The 23,652-nt window shown below is 33.9% G+C and overlaps 1 protein-coding gene across 1 annotated transcript in view; it reads right to left on the bottom strand.

Moving 5' to 3' along the window:
- Window positions 1-1,419: 1,419 nt before the first annotated feature.
- The window catches only part of LOC147806594 (neuronal acetylcholine receptor subunit alpha-7-like), a 39,491-nt gene continuing 17,258 nt past the window's right edge, over window positions 1,420-23,652 (bottom strand). Inside the window, exons 4-6 of the mRNA XM_087149455.1 lie at window positions 12,835-12,921; window positions 7,505-7,614; window positions 1,420-3,068 (exon numbers count right to left, since the gene is read on the bottom strand). Coding sequence (XP_087005581.1) covers window positions 2,640-3,068; window positions 7,505-7,614; window positions 12,835-12,921 — 626 coding nt within the window. The 3' untranslated portion in view covers window positions 1,420-2,639. The remainder of the gene's footprint in view (window positions 3,069-7,504; window positions 7,615-12,834; window positions 12,922-23,652) is intronic.

Genomic DNA, 23,652 nt, shown 5'->3' with positions numbered 1-23,652 from the left:
GGAGTTGGCACTTGGCTCCACCTCTTCTGACGCAGAGTTCATGTCAGCGCGGAGAGTAAGAAGAGAAACGCGCTTGAAATGAAGACAATCCTTAATGAGAGCCAAACACAAACAGTGATTTCTTTTTCAGTCACTTACTTCGCTTTATCATCCGTTATTATACCTTTCAATTCTGTAGCTAATTAAATAAATTTAAAAACTGTTCTTTTCCCAGCAAAATGTCTTAAAAAGGACACAATTTTCACTCAAAACAGAGAAATAACATTAAATTTATGAAATATTTAATGTTAAAAAAATGCAGATAAAGTTTGCGAGATAAATATTTTTGCCATACGATCGCCAAATATCATCCTAGTTCAGGATTTCTCACATCCTTCGCCTGAAAATAACGAAATAGTATCGTCGCAAATCACGTGGTGAAGGCGGAGCCAAGTGCCAACTCTTGGTGAACGAGTTATACATTACACAGGATAGAAGTAAAAACATAGTAGATTAAAAAAAGGCTATACTGCTTTGAAATTTAACTCATTCCCGACAATAAAAAACATTTCCAAAATATAAGCGTTCAATTTAAAGAAAACAAATTGTTTCTCCAATTGCTTTGAGAAAATAAAGGAGACTGATTTCTTTGTAATTCTGGAAAACTTAGCGTTATAGAAATAATGTAGTTTAACAACTTTCTAAAACAAAGAATTACTTCCTACGTTGTAACAGATATTAACCGTTACTTCCATTTTCAAGCAAAAGTTAGGATGACAAATTTTTATTTGTCATCCTAACATTTTAATTTTAAAATTAAATTTTTAATTACCCGGCCCCAATGTAATTCGCAGAACTATTCAATTAATCATTTCATTATACTTGTTTCCAGATATTTATTTTTCTGATATTATTCTAATCTATTTTGTTTAATTTTTATTATTACTTAAAGTTTTTCTTTAAATTAACACTCGTTTCAAATAATTGTCAACCTTTGTTTATTTTTTTTTGTCTTATTTTTTTGAGCTATAGCCAGTTAGCTGATAGGAATTTAAAAACATTTTCAAAATTGAAATTACTCGGTGTAAAACGTCTTAGCAGATCGTATTAAATAAGTGCACTCTTTCTTCTAACTCAAACCACAACTGTTTGCTTTGTTTTTTAAATGAACAAATTCGAACTGCAATTTTATTCTGAAGTTTAAACTTATATATTACACCATTAACTTTAAGAAAACTGCTCTAAATCCATCTCTAAAGATTAGAACAGTCAAACATTCTTTAATGAAACTTACTTAGCATCCAAACTGATTTAATGCCGCAAAAAAGTAATAAGTCAGTCTTTTGTTTGCCGATTACTGGTCTATACTGCACTGGATTAGGAGGGCAGTGGTTGTGGGTTCGAATCCCACCGTAGGCATGGATGTAACTTTCTCTATCCTTTCTTCTGTGTGATTGTGTGAATGTAAACCGCCGTATAAACGGTTTTGTGGTTGTATGAAGTGGCCGACGATACTCCACCGCACTGACTTAGACACAGGTGCCCACTGGGTAACGGTAACAACAGAGTATTATTCGATCAACAGGAGTTGACACTTGGCTCCACCTCCTCGGACGAAGAGTTCATTTCAACGAGGGAGTAAGAGGAGAAACGTCACCTCGTTTGAAAATGAAACAACCCGTAATGCGCGCCGCACGCAAACAGTGAATTCTTTTTCAGTCATTTCGCCTTATTATCTGCTATTATATCTTTCGTTACTCGAGAAATACCATTAAATTTATGAAATATTTAATGCTAAAAAAATGCAACTAAAGATTGAAAAATAAATATTTTTCGCAAATGATGGCCCAACAGCAACCCTGTTCAGATTGTTCACATCCTTCTCCCAAAAATAGCGAAATAGTATCGTCGGATACCACGTGATGAAGGCAGAGCCATTTCCTGGTGAACGGACTATATATATATATATATTTGTAAACATAATAGGTGACTCAAGCGTTCACGATTTCCCCACGTCAGTGCATATGCCATCTTCTTTCAGAAACGTATTGATTTTATAACCGTTGTCTAACAACACACCCAATCTTGGGATTAGCACCTTGTCATTTTGAACAAGAAAACAAGGGAACTCCTGGATCGAGTATTCGAAGAAATTTACCTTCGAGGAGGACTTTTTTGATCGAACTAACCCGCAATTGCGTTACATGGAGTGGAAAACCACGAGAACCTTCAACGGTAAGCCTGACGGCAAGGAAACTCTAACCCATGATCCGTCTACCAGTGAGGATATTTCACCGTGATTGGTGCAAACCGGATGCGGAATTTGTATCGACCAGCCATCGCCGGGATTCGAACCCAAGTTCATCACATAGGCAGGCGAACGCTCTATTATCTAATCCATCACGGCTCTAGAAACGTGTTGATGTGGATAAAGAGTAAACTTTGCCGTAACAACGGAAATGAAGAGGGTAAAAGTTTGGAGAAGTGAAAAATCGCCTAACGAACTATAACAATTCTGGAATTTCTGAAGGCAATGGGAAATAGATCCAAGCACCCGGAAATGAAAAAAAAACTTGTTTACCAAATAAGATGAGAAGAACCAGAGATATTCAGAAGAGGATATTATTCCAGCAATCGTCCAGCACGTCATAGAGGAATGGTCAGGCGATGAGATGCGGAGCTGAGAAGAGGCAGATACAGGTGGATAGCACCGTGAAGAGTGTAAAAAGGATGAGGCAAATCCTGTCCACCACCATGGCCGCGTACTTCCACTCTGAGATGATCTCACCGACCTTCTCTTCCCTCTTCATGCGACCGGTCACGTACCTCAGTTCTCTGAGGATGGCGTTCAGTTCTCTTTGGGTGGCGAAGCAACCTCGGACGGTAGCAGGTGTCTCCTCGGTCGGCAGGTAGGAAGAAGAGGCGTTCTCTCGAACGTCGATGTCGAGGACATTGGCGAGAAGACTCTTCGAGGATCGCTCTTTCAGTTCGAACTCTTTCTTCGAGTTGAGACTCTTCTTCTGGAGCTGGTTCGTCGGCCGATTCATTCTGAGCAGGCGTGGCATCCAGACGAGAAGTAAGGAACGAACCTTAAAGGCAAAAAAGACTATTTAAAAAAGGATTTCTTCGTGAAAAATCTTATTTTAGTTCTAATATTAACTAATATTATCATAATAATAAGTTCTAATACAAACTTGTATTAGAAAGTTCTAATATTAACTTATATTAGAAAGTTCTTATATTAACTCCCGCAGTGGACTGATATTTAACTCACGGTTCCCAGCAGATCACCGAAGTCAAGCATCATTGGCTGTGGTCAGTGTGTGGTTGCGACCACTTAGATTAGTCTGTGTAGGGACCGATGGTGTGTGGTATGGATCCTCGTTAAACTGTTCTACCGTAAAGTGCTCGACTTCGCGTTCAGGTCATCCGGCTACCGAAGCCGGGGTGCGATCCCTACTCAGAGGATCAAAATTGTGATGGTATGTCTTCGGATCTTCCTCTGGGATGTTTCCCAGACAGTCGCTAATTGCTCATTGTGCAGCTGTAGTGCGATGTAAATGAACTATAACAGCAAGTCTAATATAAACTATATGTGCCCGGTGGCTGAGGGGTAGCGCTTCGTGATCTCGTGACGCAAGCCTTGGGTTCGATCCTCGGGCCGGGCAAGGTTGACGCAATCTTTCATCCCTTCAGTGGGTAGATAAAATGAGTATCGAGCATGTCTGCGGACTAAACACTGGGGTTTAGTGTTCGGCTGACCACCGAAACGGAACATGTGCTCCTGCACCCCAGAGCAAAAGGTCAGGAAAACTGAGATGAGCATAGTAGGCCTTGGCCCTCTATGGGCTGTCACGCCAGTGAGTTTAGTTTAGTATTAAATGTACAATATTGATTGATTGAATATCCAGAAAGGCATGTGACAACAAACCAGTCGGCTACTAACCTTAAGAATACCTCTCTTTGGGTATCAAAAATGACAAGACACCGAGTGCTATACGATATGAAAAATTTGAATAAGTGTTATTTATATATTTTGCTAATTGTAGATCTGTAACTGCAAGGCATATTTTTATTGTAAATGTCGAAAACTTTAAAGCTAATTTAAAGAAATTCCTTAAAATGTCACTTAGAATGAGCTCTATTGAAATTAAAGAGGATGCCACCCTACATTGATGCAGATGGTTATGCAAAAAGTAGAATTATTTACTGAATAGGATACCATTCCCTTAAGAGAAGTATACGTGATAATATTATGTTGTCCTGCACACCCAGAGTAACCAATGAAATCGAAGAATAATCTCTGGTAGAAAGTAAAGGGCGGTTGAACATTGCAATTTCAGACTGATTCCAAAATACAACTGCTTAGTTAAACTGAACAGAATATATTGACTAATAGACTGCAGTCCCCAAACACTATGGATAACTACTAGTCTATTCGAACCGTGGCACTAGAGGAAAGGAGAGAAATATGTTAATTTGCAGCAGAGATGAGATGTTTGCTAACTGTACTGGACGACTCAGGATCTCGGGTCCTCAACGCATGGTTTCTTATCTTCTAGAAATTTGATAATTTTTAGGTTCTAATTGTGTGAATTCATGCGTTTTTAATGCATAGCTTTTATCATTTTTGAAAACCTTTCAGTGTTTTTTGATTATTTAAAGTTCCGTTAATAATGGCGCATTGCTCGATGTCGCGACTTAATGTAATGGATTCAGTTTTGAATTTGACATACTCAATAAAATGACAATAAAGTCGTCTAATATGAGTTAACCTTTTGCTCACGACAGGTACAACATATGAGCCATATATGATGGTGCAACAAGTGGACCGTATGCGATGATACAACATGGTATACAATAAGCAAAGGTTTAAGCACAATTGCAAATTTCTATAATGTTTTTTTTTTGTTCAAATGCATTAAAATAGTAACTAAAGTGGGCATTAAAGAATTTATTTATTTAAATAAAATGGTAGAAAATTCATTTTATGATTTTTCAAACACTCATTTAGGCTAAATTTTAAATTTCATTCGAGTAATTTCCACTTCAAATCAAATTAATCAAACTTTTAAGCTTATAATTAAATAATAGCTATTTTTTGCTAATTAAATAAATTTTAAATCTATTTGTGCTAATTTGCAATTATTTTGTCCCGCATTGAACTGGCTGTAAAGACACGGCTCCCAGTAGAACATCGAACTCAAGTATCACTGACTCCTGTCAGTGAGCGGGTGGGTGACCACTTTGATCAGCCTGAGTAGAGACCGAGGTTGCGCGGTATCGGTCCTCGTTAAACTGTTCTACCGTAAAGTGCTCGACTTCACGCGTCAAGATAGCAAAGCAGGGGAGCCATCCCCTCTACAAAGAATTGAAATTGAGATGGCATGTCTTCGGATCATCCTCAGGAATATTTCCCAGACCGTCTAAAATATTGTGCAGCTCTAGTACGACGTGAATAAAATACCTATCTAAAATCATTCTATGCATTTAAAGGATATTTAACAGTTGTTTGCAATAAATGGTAACTCCTTGAATATAATTTTATTAATCTTGTAATAACATTTGTTTTTAAAAAAAATCTCGTTTAACTTAATTGTGGAGTTTCCTTAAATTTTAATTTTCAGACATATTTTATTCCGTTTGAACCTTTGACGACGTTTATAGGAAGAACAATGAGTTTGAATAACAGCCAAGAAGAAGGTCAACGACCGTAGAAACTGAAAGAAAGTTATTAAAAAATTGCAGCAAAGGAGAAGAATTTCACCTTGTATGTTGTAAAAATTGAAAAAATTTCGTTCCATTTCTCAGAGATTCATTTACTTTATATCTAATACAAAAGAAATAGTTTAAGTGTATTTCTTTCTAAACAAATACCGATATAGTAATTACCATAGCAACAACTTTACCTTCGCCCCAATTTGGCTCAAAATTGGCTCAATATGGGTCCTATATGAACATGCTCCGAAGGACCCATATTGGGATGTCTAGACTTTTTAATATGGGTCCTAGATACGGCCAATATCGACTTACATACGGCCAGTATAGGCTCTATAGCGGCTGAAGAATTAGTATGTAATATCGAGTAAATGTAACAATTCCATAGAAGGTCGATATACGTTGTACAGTGGCTGTAAAATATCGGGCGAATCGTACTGTTCTATCGAGAACCAATATCGGAAAATAACGGCCCTTTGAGCCAAGAATCGTGAATATGGGTCCAATGAGGGCCCAAGATATTTCGTGAATATGGGTCCAATGAGGGCCCAAGATATTTCGTGAATATGGGTCCAATGAGGGCCCCAGATATTTCGTGAATATGGGTCCAATGAGGGCCCAAGATATTTCGTGAATATGGGTCCAATGAGGGCCCAAGATATTTCGTGAATATGGGTCCAATGAGGGCCCAAGATATTTTGTTGCTAAGATATATCTGCACCAAAATGAGATAAATGAGATAAAAACAATTGAATAACACTACAATAAGTTTTTGAGCTTTGCATCTTTGTATTAGTTATTACTAGGTAATAATTTACTTATTTCTTAAAGAATTGGGCACAATGACCTGAGTGGGAACGTTGCTTTCAAAAAGTAACGAGTAAAAGTACAAGTACTTTGAGCAAAAGTAACGAGTAAAAGTACAAGTATTATGAGTAAAAGTAACGAGTAAAAGTACAAGTACTATGAGCAAAAGTAACGAGTAAAAGTACAAGTACTATGAGCAAAAGTAACGAGTAAAAGTACAAGTACTTTGAGCAAAAGTAACGAGTAAAAGTACAAGTATTGTGAGCAAAAGTAACGAGTAAAAGTACAAGTACTATGAGCAAAAGTAACGAGTAAAAGTACAAGTACTTTGAGCAAAAGTAACGAGTAAAAGTACAAGTATTATGAGCAAATGTAACGAGTAAAAGTACAAGTACTATGAGCAAAAGTAGCGAGTAAAAGTACAAGTACTTTGAGCAAAAGTAACGAGTAAAAGTACAAGTACTATGAGCAAAAGTAAAAAGTAAAAGTACAAGTACTTTGAGCAAAAGTAACGAGTAAACAGTAAAAAAGTTTTGATTTTGTAAAGTAACACGTAAAAAGTATATGTTAAAGTACAATTAGAAAACGAACGTGAATAACATGATTAGAAAACAAACATGTTATGATATGACTATATTTACTTGATATTATATATAATAATGATCTCAAAATACTATATTTAAAAAGTAACGACGTACAAACAAAAGCACGCCATTTTTACTTTTACTATCGTTACAAGTAACGAAAGTAAAAGTATTGCCGTGTACGCAATTGACTCAGTTAAAGTGTACACATTTTGTATCTTCCATTTCTCTTATTGGGGGCATTGATAATGGTGATTTGTCTGAGCACTAGTTTGTGAAAAAAGACAAATTTGACTGTTATTTATTATATTGGAGTGATAATCTTCTTACTTCTTGAAATCCACTAACAGTTTGTTTTGTCACTCTTAAATGCATGTTTTCTTATCATATTAATAGAATGAATATAAAATACTTACAAATTGGGGCATTTCGTGTGTATCTGAACTCCTGTGGTGATAATTGAGAACCACAACTGTCATAACTACTGAGAATGCCACCATGATCATGATGCAGGCAAAATAGGTACCTAAAATAACAAATCGGTTGAAAAGGAGTGGTTTAGTTTTATTCTATTCCTACTATTAGTGTCACACTCTCCCTATTATCTAGTTCAAATTTTCAATTGTTCATAAAATACTTTTTATTCATACACTCAAGTTCAAATACCATTTATTTAAACTTGTAGTGGATGACCACTTGATGCTAAAACAGTTTTTTTTTCTTCAAAAATTAATTTATTCATTAAATTTAATAAATGTTAGTTTTATTTTTATATGGGAAAAAATATTGTAATTATTTAATAAAAAATAACTAAAAAAAAATTCTTTGTTGACCTCAGTACGAATTGAATTTTATTTACTTTGTTTTAAATATTACTTGTTTTTAGTGTACACCGAAGAGCTATTATAACCACCCTCCATCTATAACAATGGGCTCGCCCAGGAACAATGTTTTCATGGGGCACATTAGGACCCATAAACCTCATAGAACAATCCCTGACGCCTCTAAACTACTTGAACATAGTTCACCCATTTATGGCAACAGTTTTTCCTGCTGGGGATGGTGTTTACCAACAGGATAATGCAACATGTCATAAGGGTCGAATCGTCATGGATTGGTTCGAGGAACATTCCAGTGACTTTCAAGTCATGTCTTGGCCCCTAAATTCATCTGACCGTAATCCAATAGAGCATTCGTGGTCCTACTTGGAAAACCAAATTCGTGCTGCCACGCTAACCCCTAGCAATGGGAGGGAATTGCAGGACCAGTGGGTGAGCACATGGTACCAGATACCTCAGACTACCTATCAGCACTTTGTGGAATCAATGCCACGGCGGGTGCTAGCAGTTTTGAGGGCTAAAGGTGGTCCTACATGTTATTAGCAGGGTGGTCATAATGTAATGGCTCTTCGGTGTATAGAGGAGGTAGCATCACTGTAGTATTAAGCATATTTTTGGCAGTATCAGACACATTCCAATCCATAGGAAGAATGGATATTTATCCCAGGAAAATAAATAAAACCATAAAATCAAAATTTATCTATTATCTGCAAATATTATTACAAAGAGCATTGTCATACTTTTAAAATCACAAAATAAAAAGGTGATTCGAGAAAGGGAGATCCATCTAGAATTCAAAAAGTAATACTAAAATTGAACTTTTGGTCTGAGGACCGCAGCCCCCAGTTCTATCCAAGTCAAAATTTCTGACGGTTTTCCATTGATAGATCAACATAGTCTTGATGGTAACCATCAATAACTCCATCATCAACCATTATTTTTTTTTGATGCCAAGCAACATAAGTAACCATCACCCCAATGTAGGAATTCGAACTGATTTATGATGGTGCAACATAAAAAAAAATCCGAATTGTTTTGATTGTATATTCCTGCTAAACCAACAAGAATTTCCATTAAACCATCATAGAAATGAACCATTATGAATTTCCATCGCAGTATCCTAGAAATCAAATGTTGGAATGATTATGAACAACCATCATCCCAAATTAGAAATTCGGACTGATTTATGATGGTCCATGATTAAGAAAAAGACAAATTTGTGAGAATTCCAGCTAAACCATCATAGAAATGTATAGTTGGAATTATCATGGACCATGACCGATAGTCATTAATTGTTGGTCAATGATAGCCATACTTCTCTTGATGGTTAACCATCATAGTTTTATAGTAGCATTTTCCCTCGTGGAATGATGGAAGTTGTTAGCATATCAAACATCATGAGCACTTAATGGAAGTGATGGAGGATGGTAACCATCAAATGAGGTTGGGACATCATGAATCGAACTGAAACCAGCATAAACCATCAAAATTATTTGATCGACCATCAAGAATTTTGACTTGGGTAACGTCAAAAAGAGATGAATTGAAAGTAAAGTGAACTGTTCCCAACAGACAGTCAGGAGCATATGCAAAGATTGATGGTTGGCGATTTATTGAAAGAAAAAAAAGCCGAAAAAAATGCCACCCCCCCCCCCAGTGACAAATATTAAGTTTAAAATAATTTGGCTATAGCTAATCGCCAAAAAGGATTGTGAGAATTAGTAACTGAAACATTTTTGTGGTAATGAAATAAAGAATACAGAGTTACAAATAGATTTTGATGTTTGATTTTGTTGCGATTGTGAATTAATGAGTTTTAGATTTGTATTGAAATAAAAAATTAGCCATTACACTGATTGTTAGATTGTTAATTTAATAAAAATTTGATTACTAATGATTAAATAAAATAAATTTAAGAACATTTAAAACCTAGGAATTATATAATGCCTATTATGGAGTCACAATGCGTAAAAATGCATTTTCGAAAACTAATATACTTTTAAGCAACTTTATATTGATAAAGAAGGAAAGGAAATACTTTGTACTAAAGCAAAAAACAGCGTGAAAAAAGCACAAGTAAAAAACAGAAATGGACACACTATAGTTTCTGCTCTATAAACAAGAATCTTTTTCGAATTAGTTTAGACACTGAGTTCTACTTTATAGAAAGAAAGTGTAGTATGATTTTGATAATAGAAACATTTCCATCCAACTATCCGACTGGGATTGACCTATTTTTCTTCTTATTTATTTATTTTTGTTTTTGAAAACAGCCTTGATTAAATTTTAATTTTATTTTTGATAAACGTGGGTTCTAAAAGTATCAATTTACAATTAACGGTAAACATTTATAAAATATTATTTTTTCAAAACAAGCAGCACAAAATTTCGAACACAAAAAATACAATTTTATGTCCCAATAACAGCTCTACAAATTGTAGTGCATAATTTCCAGAATGTTTCTGCAACATTGTTTTTTTTTTTAACTGTTTCTTTTTTGTTGTTTGTTCTCTGTTTTTTTAAACCGTTTTTTTGTTCATTTTGCTTGCTGTCCGTTTTTTCATCTGTTTTTTATAAAGTAAAATTTTTAAAAAACTTCAAATACATAATGAATAAGAAATAAGTATAAGGCTCACTATTAATTTTTTACAAAAGCGTTCTAAGCATTCTTATCATAAGCGTGACAAAAATGATAATTTCGTACTTTGATTTTCAGTTCAAAACATCATTGTACAAAATCTGCATACAAAATTCAAAAGAATTCTAAATTAAAAAATTTTTTGCGATGTGCGTTTGTAAATTTTTTTTTTCTTCTCAAAGTCAGTGTTTTTCTGAAAATGAATTTAAAGCATGTAATAGCCAAACAAAACGTCCATTAGCATGCGTAAAAAAACTATAACTTCGCTTCTAAAGATGGTATAAAGAAGTTGAACCAAAATTTAGAAAGCTAATAAAAAATGTTCAAATATGGATAAAGGAACTTCCGATTTTCTCTTTTTCGAATATCTTAAAAAACTCTAAAAATATCAATAAAAAATGCATGTTTTTGTGAAATGAGCCGTAAGAATGAAATACGTGTTCGAACGATTCTTTCCCTGCAAAAATGGAATATTTTTACTCATCGACTCAGCTGAACAAAATATTTTTATGAGTAAACTTAACTAAAGTATCCATTTCAATATTTTCTTCGAACTTTCGAACAATTCCTCCTAATCACTTTTTAAAGAAAGCAATACATGTACGAGCGTGTAAAACTTATTGTTATTTTGAATGAAAATAGTATTGAATTTCCAAGCTCACGTGACTAGTCTAATGTTTCGTTTCTGTAAGGTGCAAATTGCAGAAATGTTAGTTCAGGTTCAGTTAGTTCGCAACATAAAATTTGTTGAAACCTACTTGAAGAAAAATTACTAAAACTTATTGAATTAAACTTACAAAAGCTTATTGAATAAAACCTACTAAAACTTATTGAATAAAGCTTACTAACTTACTATTGAATAAATCTTACTACTGATTAAAGCTTACTAACTAATTGAATAAAACTTGTAGTGAATGATACTTGATGTTAATACAGGGTTTTCAAATATTAATTCATTCATTAAATAGGGATGAGCGAAAAACGAAATGGGATTTTTCGATGGGGTAAGCGTTAGTCATTGTTTTAAATTTTACTATAAGCAATTCAGTTTTTCACATATGTTAAAGATAACATCAGTGATCATTTCTAACTTAAAGAGCTCTATTTGAACAAAAAAATAGTGCATTGCGGACATTTAAATATTTAATTATTTTATATTCGCTGCGTCAGAAAAATTCAATAGAGAGCATTTCGGTCTAGCAAGTGTGGACCACGTCAGCAAATTTATACTTTTACAGTTGTCGGATAACACGCGCCATTTTTTTCATTTCCTACTGTTAGTTCATACTCTCCCTATATCTTGTTTAAATTTTCAATCTTTAATAAAATACTTTTTATTTATCCCACGATTAATTGAGAATGATATTACGACGTTTAATTAAATGTGTAACATTTAAATTGTGTGTATGTGCAGATAAAATTACGTGTATGTGTGTACAAAATGCGTAATATTTAAATATAGCAGTCTTTCTACACTAGAGGACAAAATTAAGAGATGGAAAGCTTTTTCGCACATGCAAGATACCCGCACACCACTCCATGTGTTTAACAATGATTCCGTGAATGCCTAGAGGTACAGTCAAGAGGTCCTAGAGCCCTATGTGCGTCTTTTCAGGGGCGCTGTTGGCCCTGAGTTCATTTTTATGGACGACAATGCGCGATCACATAGGGCTCTCATGGTTAATGAGAATCTGGGAAGCGAGGATATTCAACGAATGGTTTGGCCAGTCAAATCCCCTGACCTGAATCCTATTGAACATGCTTGGGATGCTCTTGGGAGAGCTATTGCGATGCGCCAACCTCTTCCCAGAACCATTCTGGAGTTAGAAATTGCTCTGGTGGAAGAATGGGAGGGTCTTCCACAAGTCCTCCTTAACTCCCTTATTAACAGCATGCATACTCGTTGTGGATGCTGTCTGTCTGTCAGGGGTGACCATATACCATACTAGAGGCAACACACACTGTACAAGCCTCCCTTTTATTGTCATCTTTTATTCTTAAGTTCATATTACATTGGATTTATTGGCAATAGGTCTTGCCAGTGAATGGCACTTTCATTTTTGTTTTACATACTTTATTATCATGGAATAAGCTATATCCATAGCAAATTTCATTTATTTATATTCAGTATTTTTTTTAGATATTCGGGAAAATGTCTTCCATCTCTTAATTTTGTCCACCAGTGTATTATAAAAATCAATTCAAAATGTAATAATTGTTTGTGCATTTATTAAAGAAAAGAAAAAAAGATGAAAATGAGGGGGTGTACCTATTATAGAGACGGCGTCGGAAGTGGGCGGCATAGCCTCTGCCAATTGCAGCATGAACACGGTCAGGGATAGGAGAATGGTTACACCTGTAAAAAAAAAGAACAAATAATTAGAACACGGCTCTACATGGTCTGACTGACATTAATATATTTTTTTAGACATCAAGTAGGTTTATTATGTATCGTTGAATAGCCGACCCAATATTGGGGTTTACGACTACTAATGTTCAACTCCGTAGCCTCGTCATTTTGAACCCAATGCAAAAGACAAAGAAACTCCTGGATCAATACCCCCAGTGGTATTGATTTGTTATGAACATGGAAGACTTTGCGACTTGACAGATTTAACGTGCACCAATCACCATTTACTACACGGGAAGTCTTTTGCCCGGCTGGGATCGAACCCACGAACTCTTGGACTTGGGTCCAGTACACTACCAAGTAGGTTTTGAGGCTACCAATCCCACTTTACTCAGTAATGATTTATTAGATTTTGAATTTGTTTTTGCTTTCCTTCTCGTTTAGATATCAATTCGAGATCCCGAATAGAAGTTTTCATCCCCTTTGAAATATATTAATCTCTTTTCTGTCAAGGAAACTATGACTATTTGAATGTTGAAAGTCACACAAATGCATTTTGAAAATTAGATTATAGTTGACAATTTTCAATAAGGAAAGCTTTAAAAAAAGTTTTCAAAAACTGTATTTAAAGATAGATGAAATGCACAGACATAAGCTGCGAAAGTCAAATAGCTGCATAGATAATAGACTGCAGAGATAAAAAAAAAGCTGATTAAATATAGCTCTCTGAATTTGTGAGAGGTCACCTTCATAGTATAAGAAAGTTTTTTTTTTATTCGGAATTTTTATGATATGGACATTAACAAGTATCAATACTCTTGAATTCTTTACGATCTTATCGACACTTGTCAATATGACATTCCCACCCAAGTCAAAATTCTTGATGATTCCATCAAACAATTTTGATAGCTTATGTTGGTTTCAGTGCTACTCATGACGGTCGAACATCATTTATTGGTCTTCATCCAACATTTTCCATTATGTGTTCATGGTTTTTGATCTGCCAACAAACTTCCATCATCATGATTGACTACTTTAAAACTACGATGGTTAACCATCAAGAGATGTTTGACTTTCATGGACCAACAATCTCTGATAGTCCATGATGGTTCCAACTATACATTTTCTTGATGGTATATTGGGAATTCTTGTTAGTTCTCAGGAATATATCATCAAAACGATTGGGTTTTTTTATGTTGAACCATTATAAATCATCCAGAATTCCTCACATTGAGGGGATGGTGGCTCATGATCATTCCAACATTTGATTTCTAAGATACTATGATGGAAAATCTGATGATTCAACATGAACAAACCATCAAAACAAGTTGCTGTTCTTATGTCGGACCATCATAAATCAGTCCGAATTCCTACATTGAGGTGATGGTTACTTATGTGTTGGTTACTATCAAAAAATATAATAGTTCACAATGGAATTGTTTATGGTTTACATCAAGATTATGTTGGTTTATCATTGGAAAACATATATATATATATATATATATATATATATATATATATATATATATATATATATATATATATATATATATATATATATATATATATATATATATATATATATATATATATATATATATGCGAAATAATTTTGGGTTTACGACTACTTATGCTCAACTCCGTAGACTTGTCATTTTGAAGCAAACCAGAAGACAAGGTGACTCCTGGATCATTACCCGTAGAGGTATGATTTGTTATGGGAACATGGAGGATTTTGTGACTCGTCAGATTTAACGTGCATCAGACACCATTTACTACACGAGGAGTCTTTTCCCGATTGGGATCGAACCCACGACCTCTTTACGTGGGCTCAGCGCCCTACTAACCAGGCTATCCCAGCCCTGTGTGTATGAACAGCAGTATCGACTGAAGACTATTTTTTATCTATTATGTTTGTAGACCTCAGTTGCTTATAGAATTAGCAACACTGTCATAAATAGATAGAAATATATAACTAACGATACTAATTAGTAAAAGTTTAAATCGAAATTTCGCATCAATCTATGAAATACGGGGAAGTACAGATAGATTATTTTTTGATCGTACCAGGTAGCATTGATAGAATGTTTTAGTAGTATCAGCAAAATTAATGTTTTTCTTGTAGATTCTAAGTATCGATATTTTCTTTTGATATCATGTCAATAGTCCATATTAAAGATTTCCACAGAAATCGAAATTCAGGTAATGCGTAATAAGCATATATGGCAGTACTTTTTTTTTCGTTACTTGTACCACCGGTACAAGTAAAAAGTACATACTTTTACTTGTACTTCGTTACTTTTTAAATTTAGTACTTTTACTTGTACTTCCGTTACTTTTTTAGGGAAAAAGTACAAGTATTTGTAACGGAAATGTAGAATGAAATCGTTACTTTTTTCTAAAACTCGGTAAGCTTTCTAAAAATTACAAAAAAATTTAAAAAAATATGTGAAATATAATACTGCAGTACCTTCTAGTGCTCCCGTGGAGCACTTATTCAGCGTGGCTACGCACGTTCTGAGAAATTCTCGCAGCAGACTCAGTGACACCACTTTCGAAATGCACAATTATTTTGCAAAATGACTAAAAATATTAATTAGCAAGTTATTTTCATTCATTTTCGAGTTTTATGCATTTATTTAATACATTTTAAATAGAAAATGTTGGATTTTGTTGTTGCGTTTTTCAATTTTCATTTTGAACTCACTAATAATACATTTTTGTCTTAATACATTTTTCACTAAATACATTTTTACCTAGTACATTTTTTACTAAAATTTTGTTTATGCCCGACCTTGTCAAGCAACGCACAGTCAAATCTCTAAGAACTTCAGAACTATTTGTGCTATTGAAAACTATTATAATTACTATTTTAACTCCTGAAAACTCGAAGGTATTAATTTTCCCGCTGATACTAAAATTCGTTTACAAATTTTAATTATTCCGTTCGGCAGAAATGTTCTTAAAATGATTTTCTCGCATGACTTCAGGTACTTTTGGTAATTTAAATAAATGAAAACAATAAACTAAAAATTAAAATCAATAGATAAAATTTCTTTTTCGTGCAATTCCATAAAAAGTTTGATATTAAAATTATATTTGATTTTAAGATTATATTACACGATTATATTATAAAATTATATTATAATATTCTTCCGAATTTAAAAATAAATTTATGTCCATAACTTTCAAAATTAAAAATAAATAAATAAATTACAAAAATTTTGCAAAAACATTAAAGAACATAAGAATATTATTCAATAAAATTCTAGGTTACTTTGAATTTTCGATTTCCTGGAAATGTATTTTAAATCGTTACTTTTTTTGTTTAGTACTTGTACTTTTACTTGTACTTTTTACTCGCTACTTTTTAAAATAAGAACTTTTCACTTTTTACTCGTTACTTATTTTAAAAATACTTGTACTTTTACTCGTTACTTTTTAAAAGTAACGTTGCCATATATGGTAATAAGTCAGGTAATAAGTGATTCAGTTTTTCACATTATAAAAAGCCCGGGTACTTATACATTTTAAATATTATCACCTGCATTTTATTTATCATACAGCTGTAGTAACAATATCCTTTCTTTAAAAAAATCAATATAAAATATTTTTTTTGACATGTAATACATCCATGTATTTGTTATACAAGTTTTAAAAGACTTTTTCTTGTAAAATAAAGCGCGGTCATCAGAAACTTTTCTCACAAAATTCCTTCGTTTTAAAGACATAACTCTTTTTATCATAAGGCCTAAAAGGATTAAATGAATTGGAATAATTCATTTTTACGTAGCCTAATATTTATTTTCTTTTATATTTCATCGATTTATGGCCATAAAAAAATGATTCGACAGGCGTAACACACACTTGTGTTTCATTCTATTTTTAACGAACACATGCAATACTCGTTCATTAACAAGATGCTTTTTTTTTTAAAAGAAAAGATATCGGAATCTATAAAACAACATTTAAAAGGAAGCGTTACTTGAAACAATTATTTCTACTTGAGAAAATGATTTTGTAATTAGTTACATTTCGTTTTATTCCTCGCCAATTATTATAATTCTTTAGCACAAAGAAAACGGTTTCGATAACTTTTCTCTTCACTAATTAAGGATGAGATTTATTCATATCAGGGGAAATATTCGTCACTCAAAAATCAATGACGCTTATGAACTCAAAGTTTTTAATTTTGTATTTAACTTTAATAGGTTCTAATTATTTCCCCCTTTATATCTCTATAGACACCGTATCATTCATTTAAAAGACGTAAAGATTTAATAGGAAATATCTGATTCGCTCATTTTTTTAAATTGCCTGGAATAAAAGAGAAAACATTTTTCGTCAGATAATTTATTCTTGTATTTGATGACAGTTTCTTAAATTAAGTAGATTGGAATAAATTATTTCAGATTTCTTTCGAAGTCTCTTTTTTCATGAGTGAGTCAGTATTCCATTTGCAACCAGACCCTGGATAAATTATTAGACGCACTGTAATATTCTATGAAAAATCTCAATTATCAAGTGATACTCTATACAGGTTTATTGTTTTTACGCGACTGAAACCGGTTTGCACTTGTTTATGTTCTTGTGTATCAACGCGACTGAAACCGGTTTGCACTTGTTTATGTTCTTGTGTATCAACGCGACTGAAACCGGTTTGCACTTGTTTATGTTCTTGTGTATCAACGCGACTGAAACCGGTTTGCACTTGTTTATGTTCTTGTGTATCAACGCGACTGAAACCGGTTTGCACTTGTATCAATGGGTGAAATGAGACGATGTATAAGTTCAACGATCGGATAAATTAGACGATATATTATATAAATATAGAATATTATAATTAATTCCCGGATTTTGATGACATATGCATTTTTTTGCATTTTTGGACATTTTTTGTCTTTTAGAGCATTTTTTTAGATTTATAGGGCATTTTTCTTTAAATTTTGGGGCGTATTTTGCATTTTAATGCATTTTTTTAAAGTTTTCTGTTAATTTTTTCCAATTTTTATTATTTTTTATCAATTTTCATTATTACACTGGCTTTCAAACAATGAAGAAAATCTATGGGATATTAACAGGTGGAGCAAAATCTTTTCAAATTGAAGAAGAATTGTCAGTTAGTGAGACCGTCTTTTTCAAGTAAACACCTATAACATCAGTAGACGTTGAAAGAAGCTTCTGCAGGAATGAAAATTCACTTTCAGACAAGAGACGCTCGTTTACATTTCAAATTATCAAAAAACATTTAATAATCCAATGCAATTCTGATATTTAGTAATATTATGTTACTAATATTTTGGTGTTATATCCATCAAAGTTTCTATAAAAAAGAAAAATATTTTGGTCTCAATATATTTTCCATTTTTTGTTATTTTAGGATATAAAACATATTTTTCAAACTTTAGTGAACGTAGAACAAGTATTGCATTGCTTTATATTTTTTAAATGACTCATAATAATTTTAAAGAGCAAAACATTTTTTTAATTCCATATTTTTACTTTATTTAAGGCATTTTTTGCGCAATTTTTGCATTTTTAAGGGCATTTTTTGCCCTTTTTAAGGGCATTTTCTGCACTTTTTAAGGGCATTAGTTGAGATTTTTTAGGTCATCAAAATCCGGGCTCTAATTATAATTGTTACATCAAATTATGAGATCCACTGGTTAATAATGACATGATTTGCACGAGTTTATAGGCAGTACTTCTATATTTAAACACACATGTAATGGGTTTTTATTCAGAAGACAAACCGGTTTCATTTGAGTAAAAACAATACAGCTCTATAGTATCACCTGATAAGTATAATTTTACATAGAATCTTAGACTGCATCAAATAATTGGTCAGAGACTGTAGGTTATGTTCCAAGTTTCATTTTTTCAATTTTCATTATTCAATTTAATAAGAAAGCTGAAAAACAAAGCAAAAACACCCAGTTGTTTTTTCGTTGAATTCTATATACAAGTCAGAACATCTAAAATCGAAAACAACGACTGAAATTCCTCTATAGTAAGAACTCCTCTAGCCATTCGTCTGGACCCGTTACAATGACTACGGTAACGATGTGTAACTATTTCAAGTAGGGGTGTGGGGTCACTGTGTAGGACTGCTTTAGCCTCGGGTCTGCGCGAGAAAGGGAATCTTTTTCTACGGACTATTGTGTTAGTCCTAGAGTGAAGAGAAGCTTCCCTCCCTGAAATGCGCTATTTTTGTTTTCATTGCGGCAGATGGCCTCTGACTTTGCTGTGGGGCAGTTCTTACAATAGACAAACTATATTCACTCTTGTTCAAAAAATATGAATATTGAAACCCATTGACTAACTGCTTTAATTTGAAGCAATAACTGCAGATTTTCTATCTAAACATTTTGTATTTGCACCAAAAATTGTACCAAGGGTTAGATGATTTGATTGTTATAATGTTAATAGCTTAATATTATCTACAATATATTGATAGCTAGGATATTAATAGCTTAAACGATATTTATATGATATTAATAACCTGAATGAATATTTGTTTTTCTTGTTACTAAACTACGTCGTATAACATATCTTCGAAAGTTGGACACACGAGAGAACCTAATTCCGAACCTATCCTTGAAAGAGGCTAGTCCTTGATCCTTGAGTCCATACTCTACGCCGATGACTTGAGCGTGACGCACATGCGTCCATAAGCTACACGGATGGCTAGACGCATATATGAGCACATAGCAGTCAAAAGGTTAAGTATAAATTTTCACAGGAATTAATAGTGAAAAAGGTTTTAATTGATGTTTTTATATACAAATAAAATTGAGACTTTTTTTTTCACTGAAAAATCTAATTTTAGTTTCATTTAACTGAATATTAAGATTATTATTGAGTTTCTAAAAGTCTTATTGAGCAAAAAAGCTCAGTGAATTGTGAACGCCAAGTGTTCATAAATTATACTTCAAATGCAAGATGTTGCTGGTTTTTCGTTGTTCCTGAGTCAAAATTTTTCATGGCTCTCCATTGATGGACCAACATAATCCTGATGATAACCATCCATGATTCTCTCATGTACCATTATATTTTTTGATGGTAATCAACAAAAATAACCATCACCTCAATGTAGGAATTCGGACTGATTTATGATGATCCAACATGAGAACAACAACATGTTTTGATGGTTTGTTCATGTTGAATCATCATGAATTTCCACCATAGTGTCTTAGAAATCCAATGTTGGAACAATCATCATCCCAATGTAGGAATTCGGATGGATTTATGATGGTCCAGCATGAGAACAACAACATGTTTTGATGGTTTGTTCATGTTGAATCATCATGAATTTCCACCATAGTGTCTTAGAAATCCAATGTTGGAACAATCATCATCCCAACGTAGGAATTCGGACTGATTTATGATGGTCCAGCATGAGAACAACAACTCGTTTTGATGGTTTGTTCAAGTTGAATCATCATGAATTTCCACCATAGTGTCTTAGAAATCCAATGTTGGAACAATCATCACCTCAATGTAGGAATTCGGACTAATTTATGATGATCCAACACGAGAACAACAACTTGTTTTTATGGTTTGTTCATGTTGAATCATCATGAATTTCCACCATAGTGTCTTAGAAATCCAATGTTGGAACAATCATCATCCCAATGTAGGAATTCGGATAGATTTATGATGGTCCAGCATGAGAACAACAACTTATTTTTATGATTTGTTCATGTTGAATCATCATGAATTTCCACCATAGTGTCTTAGAAATCCAATGTTGGAACAATCATCACCTCAATGTAGGAATTCGGACTAATTTATGATGATCCAACACGAGAACAACAAATTGTTTTGATGGTTTGTTCATGTTGAATCATCATGAATTTCCACTATAGTGTCTTAGAAATCCAATGTTGGAACAATCATCATCCCAATGTAGAAATTCGGATAGATTTATGATGGTCCAGCATGAGAACAACAACTTGTTTTTATGGTTTGTTCATGTTGAATCATCATGAATTTCCACCATAGTGTCTTAGAAATCCAATGTTGGAACAATCATCATCCCAACGTAGGAATTCGGACTGATTTATGATGATCCAACATGAGAACAACAACATGTTTTGATGGTTTGTTCATGTTGAATCATCATGAATTTCCACCATAGTGTCTTAGAAATCCAATGTTGGAACAATCATCATCCCAACGTAGGAATTCGGACTAATTTATGATGGTCCAGCATGAGAACAACAACTCGTTTTGATGGTTTGTTCAAGTTGAATCATAATGAATTTCCACCATAGTGTCTTAGAAATCCAATGTTGGAACAATCATCACCTCAATGTAGGAATTCGGACTAATTTATGATGATCCAACACGAGAACAACAACTTATTTTGATGGTTTGTTCATGTTAAATCATCATGAATTTCCACCATAGTGTCTTAGAAATCCAATGTTGGAACAATCATCATCCCAATGTAGGAATTCGGACTAATTTATGATGATCCAACATGAGAACAACAACATGTTTTGATGGTTTGTTCATGTTGAATCATCATGAATTTCCACCATAGTGTCTTAGAAATCCAATGTTGGAACAGTCATCATCCCAACGTAGGAATTCGGACTGATTTATGATGGTCCAGCATGAGAACAACAACTCGTTTTGATGGTTTGTTCAAGTTGAATCATCATGAATTTCCACCATAGTGTCTTAGAAATCCAATGTTGGAACAATCATCACCTCAATGTAGGAATTCGGACTAATTTATGATGATCCAACACGAGAACAACAACTTATTTTGATGGTTTGTTCATGTTAAATCATCATGAATTTCCACCATAGTGTCTTAGAAATCCAATGTTGGAACAATCATCATCCCAATGTAGAAATTCGGATAGATTTATGATGGTCCAGCATGAGAACAACAACTTATTTTTATGTTTTGTTCATGTTGAATCATCATGAATTTCCACCATAGTGTCTTAGAAATCCAATGTTGGAACAATCATCACCTCAATGTAGGAATTCGGACTAATTTATGATTATCCAACACGAGAACAACAAATTGTTTTGATGGTTTGTTCATGTTGAATCATCATGAATTTCCACTATAGTGTCTTAGAAATCCAATGTTGGAACAATCATCATCCCAATGTAGAAATTCGGATAGATTTATGATGGTCCAGCATGAGAACAACAACTTGTTTTTATGGTTTGTTCATGTTGAATCATCATGAATTTCCACCATAGTGTCTTAGAAATCCAATGTTGGAACAATCATCATCCCAATGTAGAAATTCGGATAGATTTATGATGGTCCAGCATGAGAACAACAACTTGTTTTTATGGTTTGTTCATGTTGAATCATCATGAATTTCCACCATAGTGTCTTAGAAATCCAATGTTGGAACAATCATCATCCCAATGTAGGAATTCGAATAGATTTATGATGGTCCAGCATGAAAAAAATCCTAAATTGTTTTAATGGTATATTCCTGAGAACAAAAAAGAATTATTATTAAACCATCATGGAAATGCATTATTGGACCATCACGAATTCCCATCATAGAATCTTAGTCAAATGTTGTAACGGTCATGAACCACCATCACCCCGATGTAAGAATTCCGACTGATTTGTGATGGTTCAACATAAGCATAGTAACTAGCTTTGATGGTTTGTTCTTGTTGAACCATCAGAAATTTCCATCATAGTTTCTTAGAAATAAAATGTTATAACAGTTATGAACAACCATCATCCCAATGAAGGAATTCGGACTGATTTATGATAGTCCAACATAAAAAAAATTGTTATGATGGTATATTTCTGTTGAACCAACAAGAATTATTACTAAACCATCATATGGAAATGCATTATTTAACCATCACGAATTCCTATTAAACTATCATGAAATGTATAGTTGGAACCATCATATGAACCTTCTTATATTTCGTATTTCATAACATTTAAAGAATTAAAAGAAAGTCTAAATTAATGTCGATGACGTAAATTCACAGTATTTATTACACTTATATGTTGAAGGCGCATGTTAATGAAGGCGAATATTTTATTATACTAATTCGAAATAGAATAGGAGTCTCAAGTTCAGGCGAATTTTTCCCACTCCTAACTTTTCCCCTCTTCGTTTCCATTGCTTATGGCTAAGTTTACGTCAACGTCCCTGGTAACGAAGTTGCGGATATCCTGGCTAAAAGAGGCTGCTCTGAGATGGCAACTACCGACTATGACCTCACTTTTCAAGAGATTTTCTCAGTGACGAAAAATAGAGTCCGGCAGGTCTGGCTCTCCCCTCCTGCCCATCCCTGGTTCTGTAGGAAAAGACTAGGATGTGCATTGGATCTTGAGGCTGACAGACAGGCTCAAACGGCCGCCTCAAGATTTATCAGTGGGCACCTCAAATGCATGACCTTTGAATGCGGCCGCAAAGTCTTCCCAACGTGCACCAAGTACCATCTGATGCCGGCCTCCCCCGATCATGTCCTCCACTGCTTGGGGCTCGCTCTTGCGGATATCCGTGATAGCCCACTTCTGGTGCTTGATTTTGCTAGGGTCCGCGGTCTCTTGGATTTGATCTAGCTGTCGCTAGATCCTGAAGGATTGGACATAACACAACATGGCTAAGTTTACTCTTTTTCCACAGTGAAGGCTCAGAGGATAGAGCGTTTGCCTTCCAATGAGGTAAACTGGGTTCGAATCAGAGCAATGGCTAGTCGATATGAATCCCGCATCCGGCTTGCATC

The sequence above is a fragment of the Parasteatoda tepidariorum genome, chromosome 8 (genome assembly GCF_982258835.1).
Source record: "Parasteatoda tepidariorum strain Cologne lab strain chromosome 8, Ptep-v5.0, whole genome shotgun sequence".
In the NCBI taxonomy this organism is placed as follows: domain Eukaryota; kingdom Metazoa; phylum Arthropoda; class Arachnida; order Araneae; family Theridiidae; genus Parasteatoda; species Parasteatoda tepidariorum.
The sequence above is the reverse complement of the archived record's forward strand: the minus strand, read 5'-3'. Positions and strand labels throughout refer to the sequence as shown.